Consider the following 16,697-nt stretch of genomic DNA (forward strand, 5'->3'; position numbering starts at 1 on the left):
TTTACCCTCGGAGGGGTAAAAAAGATGACCGTGGTGTCCCAGGAGAACCACGACGACACTGTGGTCGTAACTCCTTTGTTGCAAGATGCTGCTGACTTGGAAGCAGCCGACACGGAGTTCAGCGAGCGCGTGGTCATCAACATCTCGGGTCTGCGCTTCGAGACGCAGCTAAAGACCCTCTCGCGCTTCCCCAGCACGCTTTTGGGAGATCCGCGTAAACGGATGCGTTTCTTTGACCCTCTGAGGAATGAATACTTCTTTGACAGGAACAGGCCGAGCTTTGACGGCGTCCTCTACTATTACCAGTCAGGAGGGAGGCTCCGGAGGCCCGTCAGTGTACCTGTGGATATTTTCCTGGAGGAGTTAAAGTTTTATGAATTTGAGGAGGAGACCATTGAACTTTTCAAAGACGATGAGGGTTTATCGAGGGAGGAGGATCGCCCTCTGCCAACCAACATATACCAACGCCAGTTATGGCTCCTTTTTGAATATCCAGAAAGCTCAGGACCTGCACGGATAAGCGCCATTGTGTCTGTTGTGGTTATTTTAATATCCATTATCATATTCTGCATGGAGACTTTACCCGAGTTTAGAGAGGTCCCACTGGTGCCAAAAACTCATCCCAATGGGAGTATCATCGCCTTTGAGGCCAGTCCGTTCACAGATCCGTTTTTCATGGTGGAGACACTTTGCATCGTGTGGTTCTCCTTTGAGTTCACCATGAGGTTTCTGTCGTGCCCCAGTAAAGCAGCTTTCTTTAAAAACATCATGAACATAATCGATGTTGTGGCAATAGCTCCATATTTTATCACCCTGGGCCTTGACCTGGCGGAGCATCAGGGCAGCAGTCAGCAGGCAGCGTCTCTGGCCATCCTCAGGGTCATCCGTCTGGTCCGAGTCTTCAGGATCTTTAAACTTTCCAGGCACTCCAAAGGTCTCCAGATCCTGGGCCAGACGCTTCACGCCAGCCTCAGGGAGCTGGGACTGCTCATCTTCTTCCTGATCATTGGAGTTGTTTTATTCTCCAGTTCGGTTTATTTCGCAGAAGCAGAAGACCCAGATTCTGGATTTACAAGTATACCCGATGCGTTTTGGTGGGCAGTGGTGACAATGACCACAGTTGGATATGGAGACATGTGCCCCTCCACCATTGGGGGCAAATTCGTTGGATCGTTGTGCGCCATTGCAGGAGTGCTAACCATAGCTTTACCTGTCCCTGTCATAGTGTCAAATTTCAATTATTTCTACCACAGAGAGAACGACGATGAGGAAAATGTTGTGTATGTGCACGTCAAATGCGGGCAGCAGCAGCAGCCCTCCTTAAGTGAAAGTGATTCAAACAAAAGCAACCAGTCGCTCTCCAAAACTGTGTCCTTCCAGGAGAGCGACGACTTGGAAACTTTGACACATCCAAAAGTAATCCCAGTGGAGACATACACAGTGAGACTGACAGAGGTATAAAACGTTGGAAGGAGTTTTTATTTCTGGTGAGTTGTCTTCCAGTGGACATATCATTAAAGCTCCTCTGGGGGCTGCAGTTGCTTTTACGCAATCTGTTTTAAAGTGTTTTTCTAAAAGTGGAGCCTCATATGTTTATGCTACAGGAGCCCCCACCAAAGTGAGAACTGGCTTAAATGTACCGTGATGTATTAAAATGTGGCAAAGGAGCGGAGCAACAGTCAATACATGGGGAACTGTGCAGTAAAGCTATACCATAGCCCTGACATGCAAACATTTGGGAACCCCTGGGGCACACAGCGCATAGCTGAAATACCACTAGCCGTAATTGAGCCATGCTAACAAACTGAGCAGTCAATAGAGGATCATTGACAACAATGTGTTCGTATCTTTAATTTCTCAGTTCAGTCAAAACATTTTTTGTAAAAAGCCCCTTAACTGGTGTTTACGCACGAACCAAACTTTGATACTATCACGTAGCCAATTCCCAAACGAGTTACGCAAGAGTTAGAAGGAAATGGGTTTGCATTTCGCTTTGATGACTCATAACTGCTGTCCCTTTTGGAACATTAGAGCTTTCTTACGTCTGTTTGGACTGTGAATTGTTGGCTTAATCCCTCAGGGTACTATTGTCAAAAGTGTACATGTTTTACATAATAACGAGATCAGTTATCCATAGTTAAAATATACATATCTCTTAATGACAGCATCGCTTTCTATACTTTTCTTCTAAAAAAACAAACCTCACTTTAGGAGCCATCCCAGACTTTGTTTATTCGGAGCTTGCAACATACCTTTATTCAATCTGATCAGGAAAGTGAGCTGTGAGCGCCCCTCTGTGGATGAAACTCATCCCTGCTCAGAATGCTGTGTAAAATGAAAACGTCAGCTTGTGTATCTCTGCACTGTTGCACCTGACATTGACTGATTAAGGCATAAGCCCCTGAGATCATGCTCTTTGACTCTATGGATGCTTGTGATGGTTAACTAAGCTCAGCAGAAGCCTGACTGCTCTCTATTACTGTTTACTTAAAGGGGACCTATCATGCAAAATGCACTTTTGTACGTCTTTTATACATGAATATGTGTCCCCGGTGTTCCAGGGAACTCACCAAGTGTCAGAAAACACAACCCTCTCTCTTTTCCTCCATACCCAAATCTCTAAAAAAGGGGCTGCAACGGATCTGATAAAAACTGATCCAGATTTGAACACTGTCCTGACGTCAGGACAGTGGCGCTACGGCTATTGGGCCAACTCCACCAATCAGGAGGAGACAGCAACGGCCATTGCCGTTCGAAAGCGCTGGAGACGCTGTAGTACATATACCAGGCCTGTAGGTGGTGCTGTTCTCACAGAATCAGCCCTTGCAAAACAGGGCTAAAAAAGTGCAAATTAAGCGAAATGAGGCATGGCTAAAATGCATGATCTGTTTGGTATTTTGAAAAAAAAAAAGTATAAATATGCCTTATATAGGTATGGTCCTACACTATATTATTATAATATAGCATGATAGGTCCACTTTAATAGAGTTTTATTTTCTGCTTACTTGCAGGAGGCAGACGAGTTTGTGAAGCGTGTTTCAGAGTCGCAACAAAACACAAGCGTGGGATTATTTTCTTCTCCAAAGTAGTGGATACTTTTCTCACCGATATTCTTGCATTGCCAGTGTTGTATATACAGAGATGGAGGAAACGCTTTGGAAAGATTCAGTCTGCGATAATGGACATTGTGTTTATCAACAGTAGAAAAAACAACATTCTTTTGTGTAGGCTTTATTAATGACCACGCTTTCTGTGTATAAAAAGCCCTATGTATACTGCGTTTTTTTGTAATTCTGAATCTTCCCTTTTCTTATGCAGTTTTAATGCAAACTTGCAATGGCAACTTGTCTCTGTGTTGTTACAATCATTCGGATTGCATTGCAGCTACATGAGAACATAGCCCACATAGACATTACAATGCAATGTCTGCATGACACGAATGCATTGTGAATTTTAAATGTAATAAAATATTTATTTTTCTAATTCAAACATGTATGTGAACTTAACTTAATCCTTTTTTTATGAATAAATTATGAATCAGAACATTTATCGCTCGTCATTCTTCCCTCAGTATTCAAAGAAGGCAAACAGAGAGTCACTTGTGTCAAATAAATATGGTAATACAAATCAATGCCCTTAAATTGGTTCAATATCTTTTATCACTTTTGCTGCTAAATGTTTGAAAACAAGGGCGCAGAAGCAGATATTGTGTTGTCTTGCCACAAAACCAATTAACTTAATAAAATGTCAAAGTGATTAATGTTGGGGAGGGTTAATTGGCTGGAGGCACATTTAACAAATTAGACCTGATGACCTGCTCTTTTTGTTGAATGTCTCGTTTTTAAAAAGTCAGCAGACAGCTGTTTAGAGTCAGTTCAGCTCTGACTCTCACTGTGTTTAGGCCTCATGCCTATACACTCAAAGTCAATGGAGACATATATGTGCTATGCTGCTGTACAGTAATGACTTTAGTACATTCTGGATTATTTTGGGATTTGTAGTTTTCTGTGAGGTGAATTAATCACTGCGCTGTCCGTGGTGCTGAAACTGATCCTGTGGCCTCTGCAGTGCCAACATTCCTGCGTTTCTTTCAAAACTGTCTGACTTTCAGATCCATATGCAGCAATGAGTGAAGGTTGGTGGGATGTTATAACTTAGTATCACAAGGTATAAGATATTTGGTGTGAGTATATAGTGCACATCCTGAATGCAAGTTTCATAACTATGAAGGGTGCAAACACTGTGTGCAGGACTTTATCTGTCTTATTGCTCACTAGAAAACTGATGAAAGTTACACAATCTAATTTGGGCACTTACACATTAAAATAACATATTTAGGGGGTAGATGGGTATTATAATCTAAGCAATTTCTGACTCGTTTTTCTAAATTATTAAACATCTCAAATGTCACCCAGTGTGGGTTTAGAGGTTTTGTTACCAACTGTCCCTCTTTGCAGTGAGATTGCGCCAGTGCTGGCACACAAGTGCTCTTGTTTTTGTGGTGTGTGGAGAACTTCTACCGGCGTGCTTTAGTAGAGCCGGTCTGCATTGCGTCGAAACCCTCCAACTCCTCCTCCTCCTGCTTCTCCTGCTGCTCTCCCTCCCCTCTCCTCTCCTCTCCCCTCTTCCCCCCTCACCTCCCCCTGCACTTGCATGTAAAATGCACAGCAAAACTTGCTTGACATTGTGGAGAAAACATTTGGACCTCGCTGCTGCACTCTCCACTATCCGTGTCTTTTATCCTGCCCTCCGAGCCGCGCTGAAAACACATTGTGCCTGTCATCTCGTCCACTCGCAAAAAGCGGCAGATTTCTGCTGATGCAGAGATGTCTGGAAATGTCAAGGGCTCGCTTATTGCCCCTTAATGTGTCTCCCCCCCTGAATTGCAGCGCAAGATTTTCTCCTGCGGTATGCTGTGAGCTGTTCACACCACCGTGCCGCGGAGCGAGCAACTCCCGACGCTGCGGCTCTCTTTCTGTTCCTTTTCCATCCCAGGCTTTCCTCATTACACTCACCTGATTTCACATCTTGTTTTTTCTACTTGGCTTCACCTTCCTAAGACATTTGGGGGCACTTTGAGGATGGCGAAGAGCACAGAGAGGCTGTAGGCTTCTTTTTTTTGAGGAAGGTGCAATGTAAAGTTGCCACATGACACCCTCTGCTGCCCTGCCGTTGGATGATTTTACTCGAGGATAAGACGCATTCAGGACCTTTCAAGAACAGCCAACGGTAAGCCCCGAAACTGCTGACTTATGCAATAATCATATCGGTTAGATTGTTTTCTCCTCCACAGCTGCTGTTGTTTTAATGGTTAGCTTAGACAACTACTGCATTGTTTTACTATCTCGTAAATGGGTTTTACATATTCTTTGCCCCGCGGAAAGCCTTTAGGCTGTTTGCATGTAGAAACATCAGTTGGTGTAGTATCTGTATCAGATGCTATGCGTCACATCATAATTCAGGATGGTTTAGAGTGCCGTAGGATAAATGATGGTCATGCTCCTTTAAGACATAAACCACATCATTTATATGTAAAACTAAAGTGAACACCCTTACAGAAACAGCATATGACTGTATCAGAGAAACAGGGTAAAACTGCCCATAAAATCATCTATAGGAATATTAAAATCATCATATTATCACCGCTACAGTAAGATGTTACATATTCATATTATAGAATTGCACCTCTTTAGGGTGTTTTCAACCTTTACTACCAGATAACTGCACTTATTGCAGGTTGAGAGAACTAAATAAATAAATAAAGCAACTGCAAAAAATGCTGAGCCAGCAAATATCTTGGCTGTTTGATCCCATTATTTCTTCCTCCTTCTCTCTCTCTCTTTCCCTCTCCCTCTCCCTCTCCCTCTTCCTCCCTCCCTCCCTCTCTCTCTGTGTGACAGAGGCAGCAGTAACAACAGCAGCAGATGCACAGGAGAGCAGCAATGGTCAAGTCAGCGAGAACCGCATTGGAGCCGCACTGAGGCAAAGCAGCCAGTAGCCCCCTCGTGTCTGGGGACGTCTTCAACAATTTAAGGGGTGTGGGAAGCTGAGGAGTGGAAAATTTGCCCCGAACCTGAATGCCTGCTCAGTCAGACTAACCGGGATCCCTACACAACTCCTCCTCCTCCTCCCCCTCCTCCTCCTTCCAAAATGACCGTGGTAGCAGGAGATAACATGGACGACACCTCGGCTGTCCCGGGACACCCTCAGGACACCTATCCCCCGGACCACAATGACCACGAATGCTGCGAGAGGGTGGTCATCAACATAGCCGGGCTCCGGTTCGAGACACAGTTGAAAACCCTCTCCCAGTTTCCAGAGACATTGCTCGGCAACCCCAAGAAGAGGATGCGGTACTTTGACCCTCTGAGAAACGAGTACTTCTTCGACAGAAACCGCCCCAGCTTCGATGCCATCCTCTATTACTATCAGTCAGGGGGCCGGCTGAGGAGACCAGTGAACGTCCCTTTGGAAATGTTCTCAGAAGAAATCAAATTTTACGAGCTGGGGGCGGATGCCATGGAGAAGTTTCGTGAAGACGAGGGTTTCATCAGGGAGGAGGAGCGTCCTTTACCCGAAAATGAGTTCCAGCGTCAGATTTGGCTCCTCTTCGAGCACCCGGAGAGCTCAGGCCCTGCGAGAGTGATCGCCATTGTGTCTGTGATGGTAATCCTGATTTCAATTGTCATATTTTGTTTAGAGACTTTACCACAGCTGAAAGAGGACCCCAGGGGTCGAATGATCCCATTTGGGAACACTACTATTTATTATAAGCCAAATCTCCTCACTGACCCCTTCTTCGTCATTGAGACACTCTGTATCATCTGGTTCTCCTTTGAGCTGATTGTACGCTTTCTGGCGTGCCCGAGCAAACCGGCCTTCTTCAAGAACATGATGAACATGATCGACATAGTGGCTATCATCCCTTACTTCATCACACTCGGCACAGAGCTGGCCGAAGACCCAGAGAAAGAGGGAGTGGGGGAGCAGGCAACATCTCTGGCCATACTCAGGGTGATCCGTCTGGTCAGAGTGTTCAGGATCTTCAAGCTGTCTCGACACTCCAAAGGACTGCAGATTTTGGGGCAGACGCTCAAGGCCAGCATGCGAGAGCTGGGATTGCTGATCTTCTTTCTGTTCATTGGAGTCATCTTGTTCTCCAGTGCTGTCTACTTCGCCGAGGCAGAGGAGGACGGATCCCACTTTGGCAGCATCCCGGACGCCTTTTGGTGGGCTGTTGTGTCTATGACAACTGTGGGCTATGGGGACATGGTGCCGGTCACTATAGGAGGCAAGATTGTAGGATCTCTGTGTGCCATCGCCGGAGTGTTGACAATTGCGCTCCCAGTGCCTGTCATTGTGTCCAACTTCAACTACTTCTACCACAGGGAGACCGAGGGAGAAGAGCAGGCCCAGCTGCTCAACGTCAGCAATACCAACCTCCCCTCTGAAACCAACTCCAGCCGCCGTAGTTCATCCACCGTCAGCAAGTCAGAGTACATGGAGATCGATGGAGACATAAACAATAGCATCGACAACTTTAGGGAGGCAAACCTCAGAACTGGCAATTGCACTATAGCCAACCAAAACTGTGTAAATAAAAGCAAGCTGCTTACAGATGTTTAGAAACTAGCTAGGAACTTAGAGGATCTCTATGGGACTGTCATATGTGGAGTAGACCATCAGTTAAGAATGCTTCATTTACCTCCTCAAAGCGCTCTATGGCATTAGGCCTACAACTATGCTAAGCTATATAGAAAGGAAAGAAAAATCAAAGCTCTTAGAGTGAATGACAGGTAGATAGAATAATTAATTCTTCTGATCCTACAAATATATAGGTACATCAAAAAGAAAACATCGAATATTACGCATATACACGGCTCCCTGGAGGACGCAGAGCGCACACTGTCTCATCCAATGACGGCGTGATACTAAAATCTTATGCATGGAGTACAGAAAACATTTCAGCAAGTTGCACAATGCACCAGAAAAGTCTGCAGAGACATGCAAGCACCTGCAGCCAAGTGGTAAGCGCCAAGAAGTTAGGTGACCCCCGTCCCTCCTCCTTCCTCCCTCCTCTCTCCCTACAAAGGATATCTACTATTCAGCAAAGCACCTTATAGGAGGAAGACTGATCTCTCTTGTTTGGATGTAAACAGATGGTGATCTGCTCGCTTCACGGACATCCGCAATGCTGCTGTTTTCCAGCAGATGCTGTAATTGTGATATCACCAAGTGATTCAATGCCATGCCCTTTAGATGCAACACAGCACAATGTTAAAGTGAGCTTCACACGAGCATGATTAGAGACTTTCCATTTTGATATCGGCATGCACGAGACATATCTCACATAATGGAAAGGATGTTCTTTTGGATACCTGCCTCCATCCCCCTCTTCTCATCTGTTTTCATACCGAGTGCACTGGATGAGTTATTAATTTGAAATGCTAATCATTTAGAAGTATAGAAATTGAATGTTAAATCTTAAGGAAACAGTACATAAATGAGATCATAGCATGATAAAAGTTACCTGCATTATGGTCTATTGACTAAGGTACTTTTGTATCCTGGTATATTTAATGCATGACATGAGTATTCAGCTTGTTGCAATTCAGGCACTCTGCAGTGCCCTATTGTCAGGGAAGCTAAGGAAATCAAATTCTGGATGTTTTCCGAATTGCGATCAAATATATCCAAACCCACCTTGAGGATGCAGAGTTTCTCATTTAAAGGTAGTCAAAGAAACTGAATAAGTATTATCAAAAATGCATATAATTATAATAAGCACCAATTACAGTATTACTTCAATAGTGCAGTGCATGGACTTTCTTTGAACAAGAAAAGTTAACATATCATTAGTCATGCTTCCATTTCCACATCAAATTTGAGTACACATTGGTTAGGAATCCACTGAAAAAAGGATCAAGACCAAATTTCACTTCATATTACAGAGAATTATTCTGACATTAGTTGCTAGTGCCTTTATCCCTTTCACCACCAGGACCAGTGAAAGTGCCTCTGTGTACAATGGGATTTGTGAGGTTGAGCACAGCTGGTTTACCTTCTGTTCGAGTGTTGTTGTTGGTTACGATGTAAACGATGCCAGATGAGCAAGGTTGAAACAGCAGGTGATTGTGGTCAAAAACAAAAGATGATCCATGGCTGTTATGCACAACCCGGTTTTCATGCTGTCACGCACTTAATTATGCCCTTAAGCAGCAATGTATTGTACTCTGCATGTTTACCAATCCAATTCAAAAGGGAATTTCCATAGGGTTTTTAACATATTTGATTTATGTCTGTTGTTTTTCTTTCTTTTCCGTGCACCATGCATCCTTTCAGGGTCTCTACCTCAGTGAGGTCATTGCAAACTTGCTGCAGAGCTGCAAGCTTCAATGCAGGGCTTCCTTTACCATAATGCAAAATGGAACCTTAAGTGTAAACTGCAGTCATGCAACATTGAATGTGAGAGTCCCAAAGCATAGCCTTTACACAAGCACTTAGGACAAATAGTGTATCACGATCCCGCTCCTTTTGTTCACTTAACGCTACGCACAATCAGAACATTCATATGGAGAGAGTATGTAGAGACTGCTTGACTCTCTTTACGGGAGGAGATTGACTGTTTTATATGTTGCTTTCTTTGAAACAATGGTATCTGAAGTTACTGTTTCGTCACCTCAATGTGTTTTTAAGACGGTTTGTTATGGGCATTATTATGCACAGTGATGTGCAGCCCGCCTTTTTGCACAATCATTTTGTTTTCTAGCGCAAACATTTATTTTTTTATTATTTCCCTGTGCTTGCTCATATGTAGTGCATTGTTTCCTAGCATATTGTTCCAGACTAACTGCAGATAGATTAGGATAAGTTATGACTACTTGAAAATCTCCAGCTACTGTACATCGATCTTCACTCAGCATTGAGATGAATTGACCCAAATAATAGTAAGATTTTATAACGTACTGTACCCTCTTTTTATTTGTATTAAGCACTCTCTTGACAATGTCCTGTAAAAGAAAATCTCCGCTGCAATGCTACTTGAATGTCATATATTTGTTTCTGCTATTCTTTGTGGTGCTAGTACAGGACTACTGTACTTTTCCATTCTTGTCCCTGTTTGGTTTTTGTATGCTGGTTGGTCCGCTTTGTTCATTTTCTTTGATGATTTCTTTTGCTGTACTGCTGAAGAGTGTCTGCCTCAGGTTGAGGTTAAAATTCAAGAGCCTTGCTAGATGTCAGTAACTTATCATGAGAGCAAAATAAGATACACATTTGTGTCAGGGATCTTCAATTTGTGTAGGGTTTCTCATACAGAAGGACATTACTAATCCCCAGTACCATATGTTATATTGCTATGTATAGATTCACGGAAATTATAGTAGTCTCGTTAATGCAGCTATCAGGAAATTGTTTGCGAGTTTCTTGTACGACTGATACTTGAAGGTAGTGATGTGTGTAACATGTCCTACAGGAAACAGCTAAAAGTGAGGTAAAGAAAATAAAAATAAGCTCCTCACGTTAGCAGTGCTGTGAGGCATGTATGGATGGTGCTATGCATTCAAATACCCAACAGAAACATGCATTCTTAACAGCAATAGAATATCAGATAACCTGTTTCTTAGATGCTTTTTGTAACAAAAAATATAGGAAAACAAATCTATTTTGAATGTCGGAGAAACTGCGATCACGTGACAGACAACTCACAACAGGGCTGTTTATGTTCCAACCGATTGTCCTCTGTTCTGTGATTTTGTAAGGTCAGTAGGGTCGAATGTAGAGGATGACATTTTATTGGGAGAAATGCTTGTTAAATATAGGCTTTGAAAGAGAGGCAGTCCCCATTAAACACCGAGGTCGGACTGGAGTTGTTTTTCAGTCAGGAACAAAGGCTGCTGACGGGTTCATTCGAACCTAGAACACAGTCCCAAAGGAAAAGCCCATAATGCACTTAGAGAGGATCTATCATCAGTTCACTGGACTGATCAGCTGTGTGAGAGAAAGTCAGAGAAGGTGCCTAAATTGTTTTACATATTCATTTGTCTAGCTTAACGTTAGATGCTAATGCTTCTGCAAACAAACACGAGTGAGAAGATCTAAAAAAAAATGACGACATTAACCTAATCAAACTATAAGAAAAAAAACATGAAATGTCACGAGAACAAAATGCAATTTAGCTACAATAAGATAGAGAAAAGTAACCACTATAACCTGCAAATACGTATGAAAAACAATTTTACTGTGTGTTTTTATTTTCCTTTTCTTTTCGGTGGCACTGTAAAATGATTTAGGAAGAACATGCCATATCCTGGAATATCAAAGACAATTTGTTCCTCGGGCAAGCCATGATAATGAAACTACTGTATTATGATCAATTGCTATACACTAAATGATATGCTCAAAAAGTGTACTATTATTAAAAAAAATCTTATGGTTTGTCTTTTTGGTTTTAAGAAAAAAAACAACAGGATTCATTCAAACACCATGTTGACATTTTTCCACCGCCGAACCTACTGCTATGATGTATCTCTACAGAAACCTACTAATCGCAAAAAACTGCATGGTCGATGAAGGACTGCATGAGTTTTGCCTTTCAAACTGTGGATCAACTATAACACGGTTGCATCATTTAAAAAAAGAAAAAAAGAGACCCTTGCTTTCATCTGCACCAAGGCTTCTTGTAAGGCCCTGTTCAGAAGTTTGTCATGAAACGTGTCCTCTGCGGGATTTCTTAAAAAGCACCTTAGCGCTGACCTCATCACTCAGATGGCGTTGGGTGTCCGAGCCGTGCTCCGCGTCTCTTGTGTGATTTTCAGGTTGGGCTCTGAATGTGAGCTAGTTTCTCAAACTATCTCTATTCTAGGACTGAAACGCTCTTTCAAGTGACATTTTGCCCGTTCTTATCTCAGTCTAGACTGTAGTGATACTGCATTGTTGGAAGCGTGCCCATCATGTCTAAACAGGGCCTGTGCCACACACCCTCCTCTGTACTACATTGGTTTTAAGGCCTTCTTTGTGCTGAAGGTGTCGGACTGCTTTCTGCCTGCTGAGGAGGAACAGGATCAAATGTTGGGATGTTGTGTATTGATGAGAAGATCTTGTTTGTGTTAGAAGTGTAAAGGCTATGAGTTTGTCTTTCCTGTCAAGAATGCACATTTAAACTTCGCTTGTAGGGACGTTTTTTTTGGAGCAAATCTCAAAAAGGACTCTTCTGCTCTTCTTTTCATCCACAAGCAAACCAAACTCTGATTGTGTTATCTAATCCAGCCGTCATTGTCATGTTGTGTTTTACCAAGGATTATGCTACAATGTGTTCAGTTTGTCACATGATGACAAAGGCATGGTCTGTGATCTATGCAAGGGTTATTTGTTTTTCTTTTTCTTATATCACTTATGATTTCCTCTTACATTAACTTCAATAAATTTTTAAGGATCTGCTGGTGTATGCTCATTTCGGCTCGGGGTGGGGGATTGTATCTGCCTGCACAAAAACCTCCATTAATCAAAGCATCTGCAGAAATATCCTGATGTGCATTTCCCCAGACCTCGAGGTCTCAATTTAAGCGCGTCCCACCTTTGTGCTACAGTACCCTCTCACTGAAGCCATTAGCAGTGATTCACAGGGCTAATATAAGGTAATGGTTACACACTAATCCTCTTGTCCCAGGGGAGGCCTGCTTACCTCTGTCATTCCCTGCGAGTGGTTACATACCTCCAGGGCCTGAAGAGCTCCCCTGCTTCCTCACGCTCAAATCCATCAGATCGTGACTTCTGAGGTTTTGTGCATTCGCTAAGTGTGGGATTATGAAGTTATTAGAGCTGCGACAAAAAGATATTGTAATTGTATTTATAAAAAAAGTATCCCCATCGCATTATTATAAATCCCAAGGTGACTTCTTCAAACTGATGATTTTGTCTAAAAAAGTTGCAATTACATTTGAGAAACTGGTACTTAGAACATTTTAAGTATTTCTGCCTTCAAATTCAATAAAAAAAAATGCAGGAGATATTGAGTTAAATTTTTGCCATCCATTTCCTTAAAATATAATCTTTAAAAACATACTCTAAAGCATCTTGTTTCTAAGAGTGTGAACTAGACAACATGTTGCATAAAGCTTCATCATAAGGCTGTATTTCATATTAAAACCCCTCAGCTGTCGAGGGCAGTAACCCTAAAACAGCGAACAAACAAACACGTCCCCCAGAACAGTCAAGCCATGTGACTGAAAGAAGTGGGCGCAATTTTTCTGGGTGTGAAAATGATTCATTCCCACTGCTGTCCTGTGATGGCGTGAAGCTGGAGAACATTGGACAGTAGACGCATCACACTGAATGCTGCAGCTCATCTGTCTCTTTCTCTATCGTGTCCATCTGTCTCTCTGTGTCCCTCTCAGTGTCTCTGTCCGCCGCAGGCTCTCTGTGGTTTGCACACCGCCGCTATGATTCGCTCTATGGTGACCTTAACAGAAGTGAGCCTCTTCTTCTTCTTCTTCTTCCTTGTCCTCTGCATTGCCCTCAGGAAATGCAGCACTCCTCACTCTGCAGGCAGCAGCAGTAAGGGTGGGGTGAGCTGGCGCCGGTCCCACTCTCTCCCTCTCTTTAGTGCTGTGAAGCTCCACTGGACTGTAATAGCACCGAGCATCGTACAACAGAGGAGACTCAGTCATAGCAGAGGATATCACACCTGCTTAATTAGTTTCTTCTCTCTGTTGTTGTTATTTAACTTTTCACTAACACACAGAGGAGTTCAAGCAATCGAGTCTACGTGCATGCCCTCTAATAGTATTTGATATAGATGCACTTATCAATTATTTTATTTCAGCAACTGAATAACAGACTATGAGAGACAAACCAACAGATAACCACCCAACTTAGTTCTAAGAAGCATTGGACCGTCTTTTAGCTCATTGATTTGGTTTAAAATGTACTGTTTGGTTTAAGGCCTAGTCCACATTTTGTAAAAGACAGCCTTTTTGATACATTTTAGCATTTTCTCGACATACAAACTGACCTTTTGAAAGACTCCTTTTCATGACTCAGTTCTCAGTGTTGACGTGTAAACGCAAAACACATAGTATTTCGCCTCTAACGTCAAAGTGTGCGCCGTTATCTCACTTAGGAGGCATCCCAAATGAGGCTACATTTCGTGCTACCTCCATTTAACACAGGCAGAACCTTTTTAACGACACTTCTGACATGTAAAGTAACTCTTCAGTTACATTGAGAAACAGCAGCTTTAAAGCACATGTTAGAGGTCACTGACACATTATCTAACACACCGATTTTGGACGAGACCTCTGTGTGTGTGTGTGTGTGTGTGTGTGTGTGTGTGTGTGTGTGTGTGTGTGTGTGTGTGTGTGTGTGTATGGCCCGACCTGCCCACTGGCCTTGACAGCAGTTCAATAGTGTTTTCATGTGGACAGAGACCTTTTTAAATAGTGCTTGTGTGGACAGGTTTTCTTTTATCAGAACAAAGGAGGAAAAACCCTGTTTTCCAAAAATAACTGTGTACGTCAGATGGACTAAAGCACCAAAGCTATCTGCAGCTGGCAGCTGTTTTCAGCAGCTTGGATGTAAATACACTACCTGCATAGCACCACCAACAGCAGACGCAGTTATCATCTACCTGGAGAACATGTTGGACTAGCTTAAAACCCAGATATTCTGGAGTTATCGGAGACCAAAACAGAGTTAAAAGGAGATAACATATTGGACTTGATTTACCATGTTGAGTCATTTTCCATAATATGTAATGTAATGTTTACAGCTTGCTCCACTTCACCCAGGTGGCCAAAATAACACCCAACAACCTAGATTCCTTGACACCATGAAACAAATAGAATATCACTAGACTTATCCCCTAGAGTGTTGACTTCGCACACCTGCTGGATGTTTGTTGGACGTTAACAGGTGTTGGCCTCTACATGCAGATGAGAAGCATGTAATTGAAACTCTGGTTTAAGCCACTGTCTTGGTAATCCCTGATCAGCATGTTGGACTAATTGAGGTGCTGTCGGTCAGTGGTGCAGCGCGCCTCCATCTAGCTTAACGTCCCCTCCTCCTCCTCCTCCTCTTCCTCCTCCTCCTCCTCCTCCTCCTCCTCATCGCTCTATCTTACAACTGCCTGAACACAATGTCAGCTGTTAGAAAAATACGTCCATATTGAGGAATGAATCAGAGTCATGCCTGTGTGCACATGTACTGTGGCTGGATGTGCTTATTCCTACACTGCTGTTTTTATTGTGTTTCTCACACACTCTCAGGAACACCCAAAGGATGGCCGGTTATCCTGAGTCAGGCCTCCGGCTCACTTGATATTCCCCCGATTGATTTCTCTTAAGACAGACACTCATCCCATATCTCTTGTACAAAGATGCCAAGCCATTCCTGTTGACGTCATCCAAAAAGTTTCTCAGGGGCCTTGTCATTGTGGTCCAGTCAGCTGTGCATGCAGAGTATCGTATCATTATATCACAACTGTCCTCTGGCGGTGAAAAGCCAAACCACCATTAGCCTCATATACCGTACAGTAGCTTCTGAATGTTAACAATGTGGAAAATAGCTTTGACAGCATTATTGGATCTCCCATGCTAAAGCTAAAGCCCTTGGGCCTAACACTACCCCCCAAACCCCCAGGTCCGAGCCCACCAGCCTCTCTCTTATCCCCCCCCCCCCGATCCCCAGGCCCTCTCTCTGGCCCACTTCCTCTTTGCATTACCTCCATCAGGCCGGGCTGCTGACACACTTGTTTAATAATTAAGGGCACGTCCATAATTTCCTCATCCTTGTGGAAGTCCACAAATGGTCTCTGTGAAACTCTGGCCAGTTAAATGCACCTCTTTACCCCAGGCCACTGACAGCCCTACATCACTGTAGAGATACAGTCCAGTGGAGGTGGAGCTGGGGCCATCAGAAGCAAAGGGCTCATCATGAATTACCCAGCACATATTTGTATCCGTTTATTCAATTTCCATTGACGTAGACACACTCACACATCCTGTGGTGGAGTGTCTGCCATCACGCCGTGTTTTGGAATAATGTATGACGGAGTGCATTAACTATAAAACCGGCATCGATATGTTTGATTGTCCACCGTGTCTCCATGTGCCCATAAAATAATCAATCTATAAACTGATGAGTCCATCTATTCATGCACTGATCCATGAAGAGAAACAGTGCAGTCTGCAGTCGTGCTAGTAGCTCTGTGAGGCGCTATGTCTCGTTATCACAATGCTAACAAGTTTAGCAGGCCTTGGTCACAACACACATTTTGACAAGTCATAGTAGAAAAAAGCACAGATTTGACTAATCACACTAACAATAGCACGGGTTGAGCCACTGATTTTCCTTTCTTCTTGGACTTTATGACTTGCACAGCTTTATAGCGAGTGGATAAGGAGGAAAGATATGCAGCAAGGGGCCACTCGTCAGATATGAACTGACGCTGCGGTAGCAACTCAAGTATGTCCACATGCACAATACAACCTTAAATCAAAGCAGCTAAATGGGATTCAGCCATTATTGATTTTATGATTTACACCTGGGCTTTTCCTGTGACAGCTTAAATACCTCCTATGTTTACTGTGCTTGCATTCAACATTGCATACTTTTATATATTAAATATTTGTATATATATTTTTGTATACATTCATCACTCCATAATGTGACGTTTGGATGAGCTGTCATCAGGCCTCAAT

The 16,697-nt window shown here is 43.1% G+C and overlaps 2 protein-coding genes across 3 annotated transcripts; both read left to right on the forward strand.

The window, feature by feature from the left end:
* Window positions 1-1,461, forward strand: LOC117494987 (shaker-related potassium channel tsha2-like). The gene has a single exon (XM_034146034.1). It carries the CDS (start codon window positions 25-27, stop codon window positions 1,459-1,461), a length of 1,437 nt encoding a protein of 478 aa, XP_034001925.1. The 5' UTR covers window positions 1-24.
* A 3,540-nt stretch (window positions 1,462-5,001) lies between these two features.
* Window positions 5,002-9,179, forward strand: kcna1a (potassium voltage-gated channel, shaker-related subfamily, member 1a). Of its 2 annotated transcripts, none has more exons than XM_034145922.1 (2): window positions 5,002-5,229; window positions 5,901-9,179. In XM_034145922.1, the coding sequence occupies exon 2, from the start codon at window positions 6,151-6,153 to the stop codon at window positions 7,624-7,626; it is 1,476 nt and encodes a 491-aa protein (XP_034001813.1). In that variant the 5' UTR covers window positions 5,002-5,229; window positions 5,901-6,150; the 3' UTR covers window positions 7,627-9,179. The 2 variants fall into 2 exon arrangements, with proteins under 2 accessions (XP_034001813.1, XP_034001814.1); XM_034145923.1 differs by having other exon boundaries at window positions 5,907-9,179.
* Window positions 9,180-16,697: the final 7,518 nt, after the last annotated feature.

Source organism: Trematomus bernacchii, unplaced genomic scaffold, assembly GCF_902827165.1.
Source record: "Trematomus bernacchii unplaced genomic scaffold, fTreBer1.1, whole genome shotgun sequence".
NCBI classification, from domain to species: domain Eukaryota; kingdom Metazoa; phylum Chordata; class Actinopteri; order Perciformes; family Nototheniidae; genus Trematomus; species Trematomus bernacchii.

Excerpts from the sequence above, each read along its gene's own strand:
- LOC117494987 (XM_034146034.1), top strand. The coding sequence starts at position 25 with ATGACCGTGGTGTCCCAGGAGAACCACGACGACACTGTGGTCGTAACT.
- kcna1a (XM_034145922.1), top strand. The coding sequence starts at position 6,151 with ATGACCGTGGTAGCAGGAGATAACATGGACGACACCTCGGCTGTCCCG.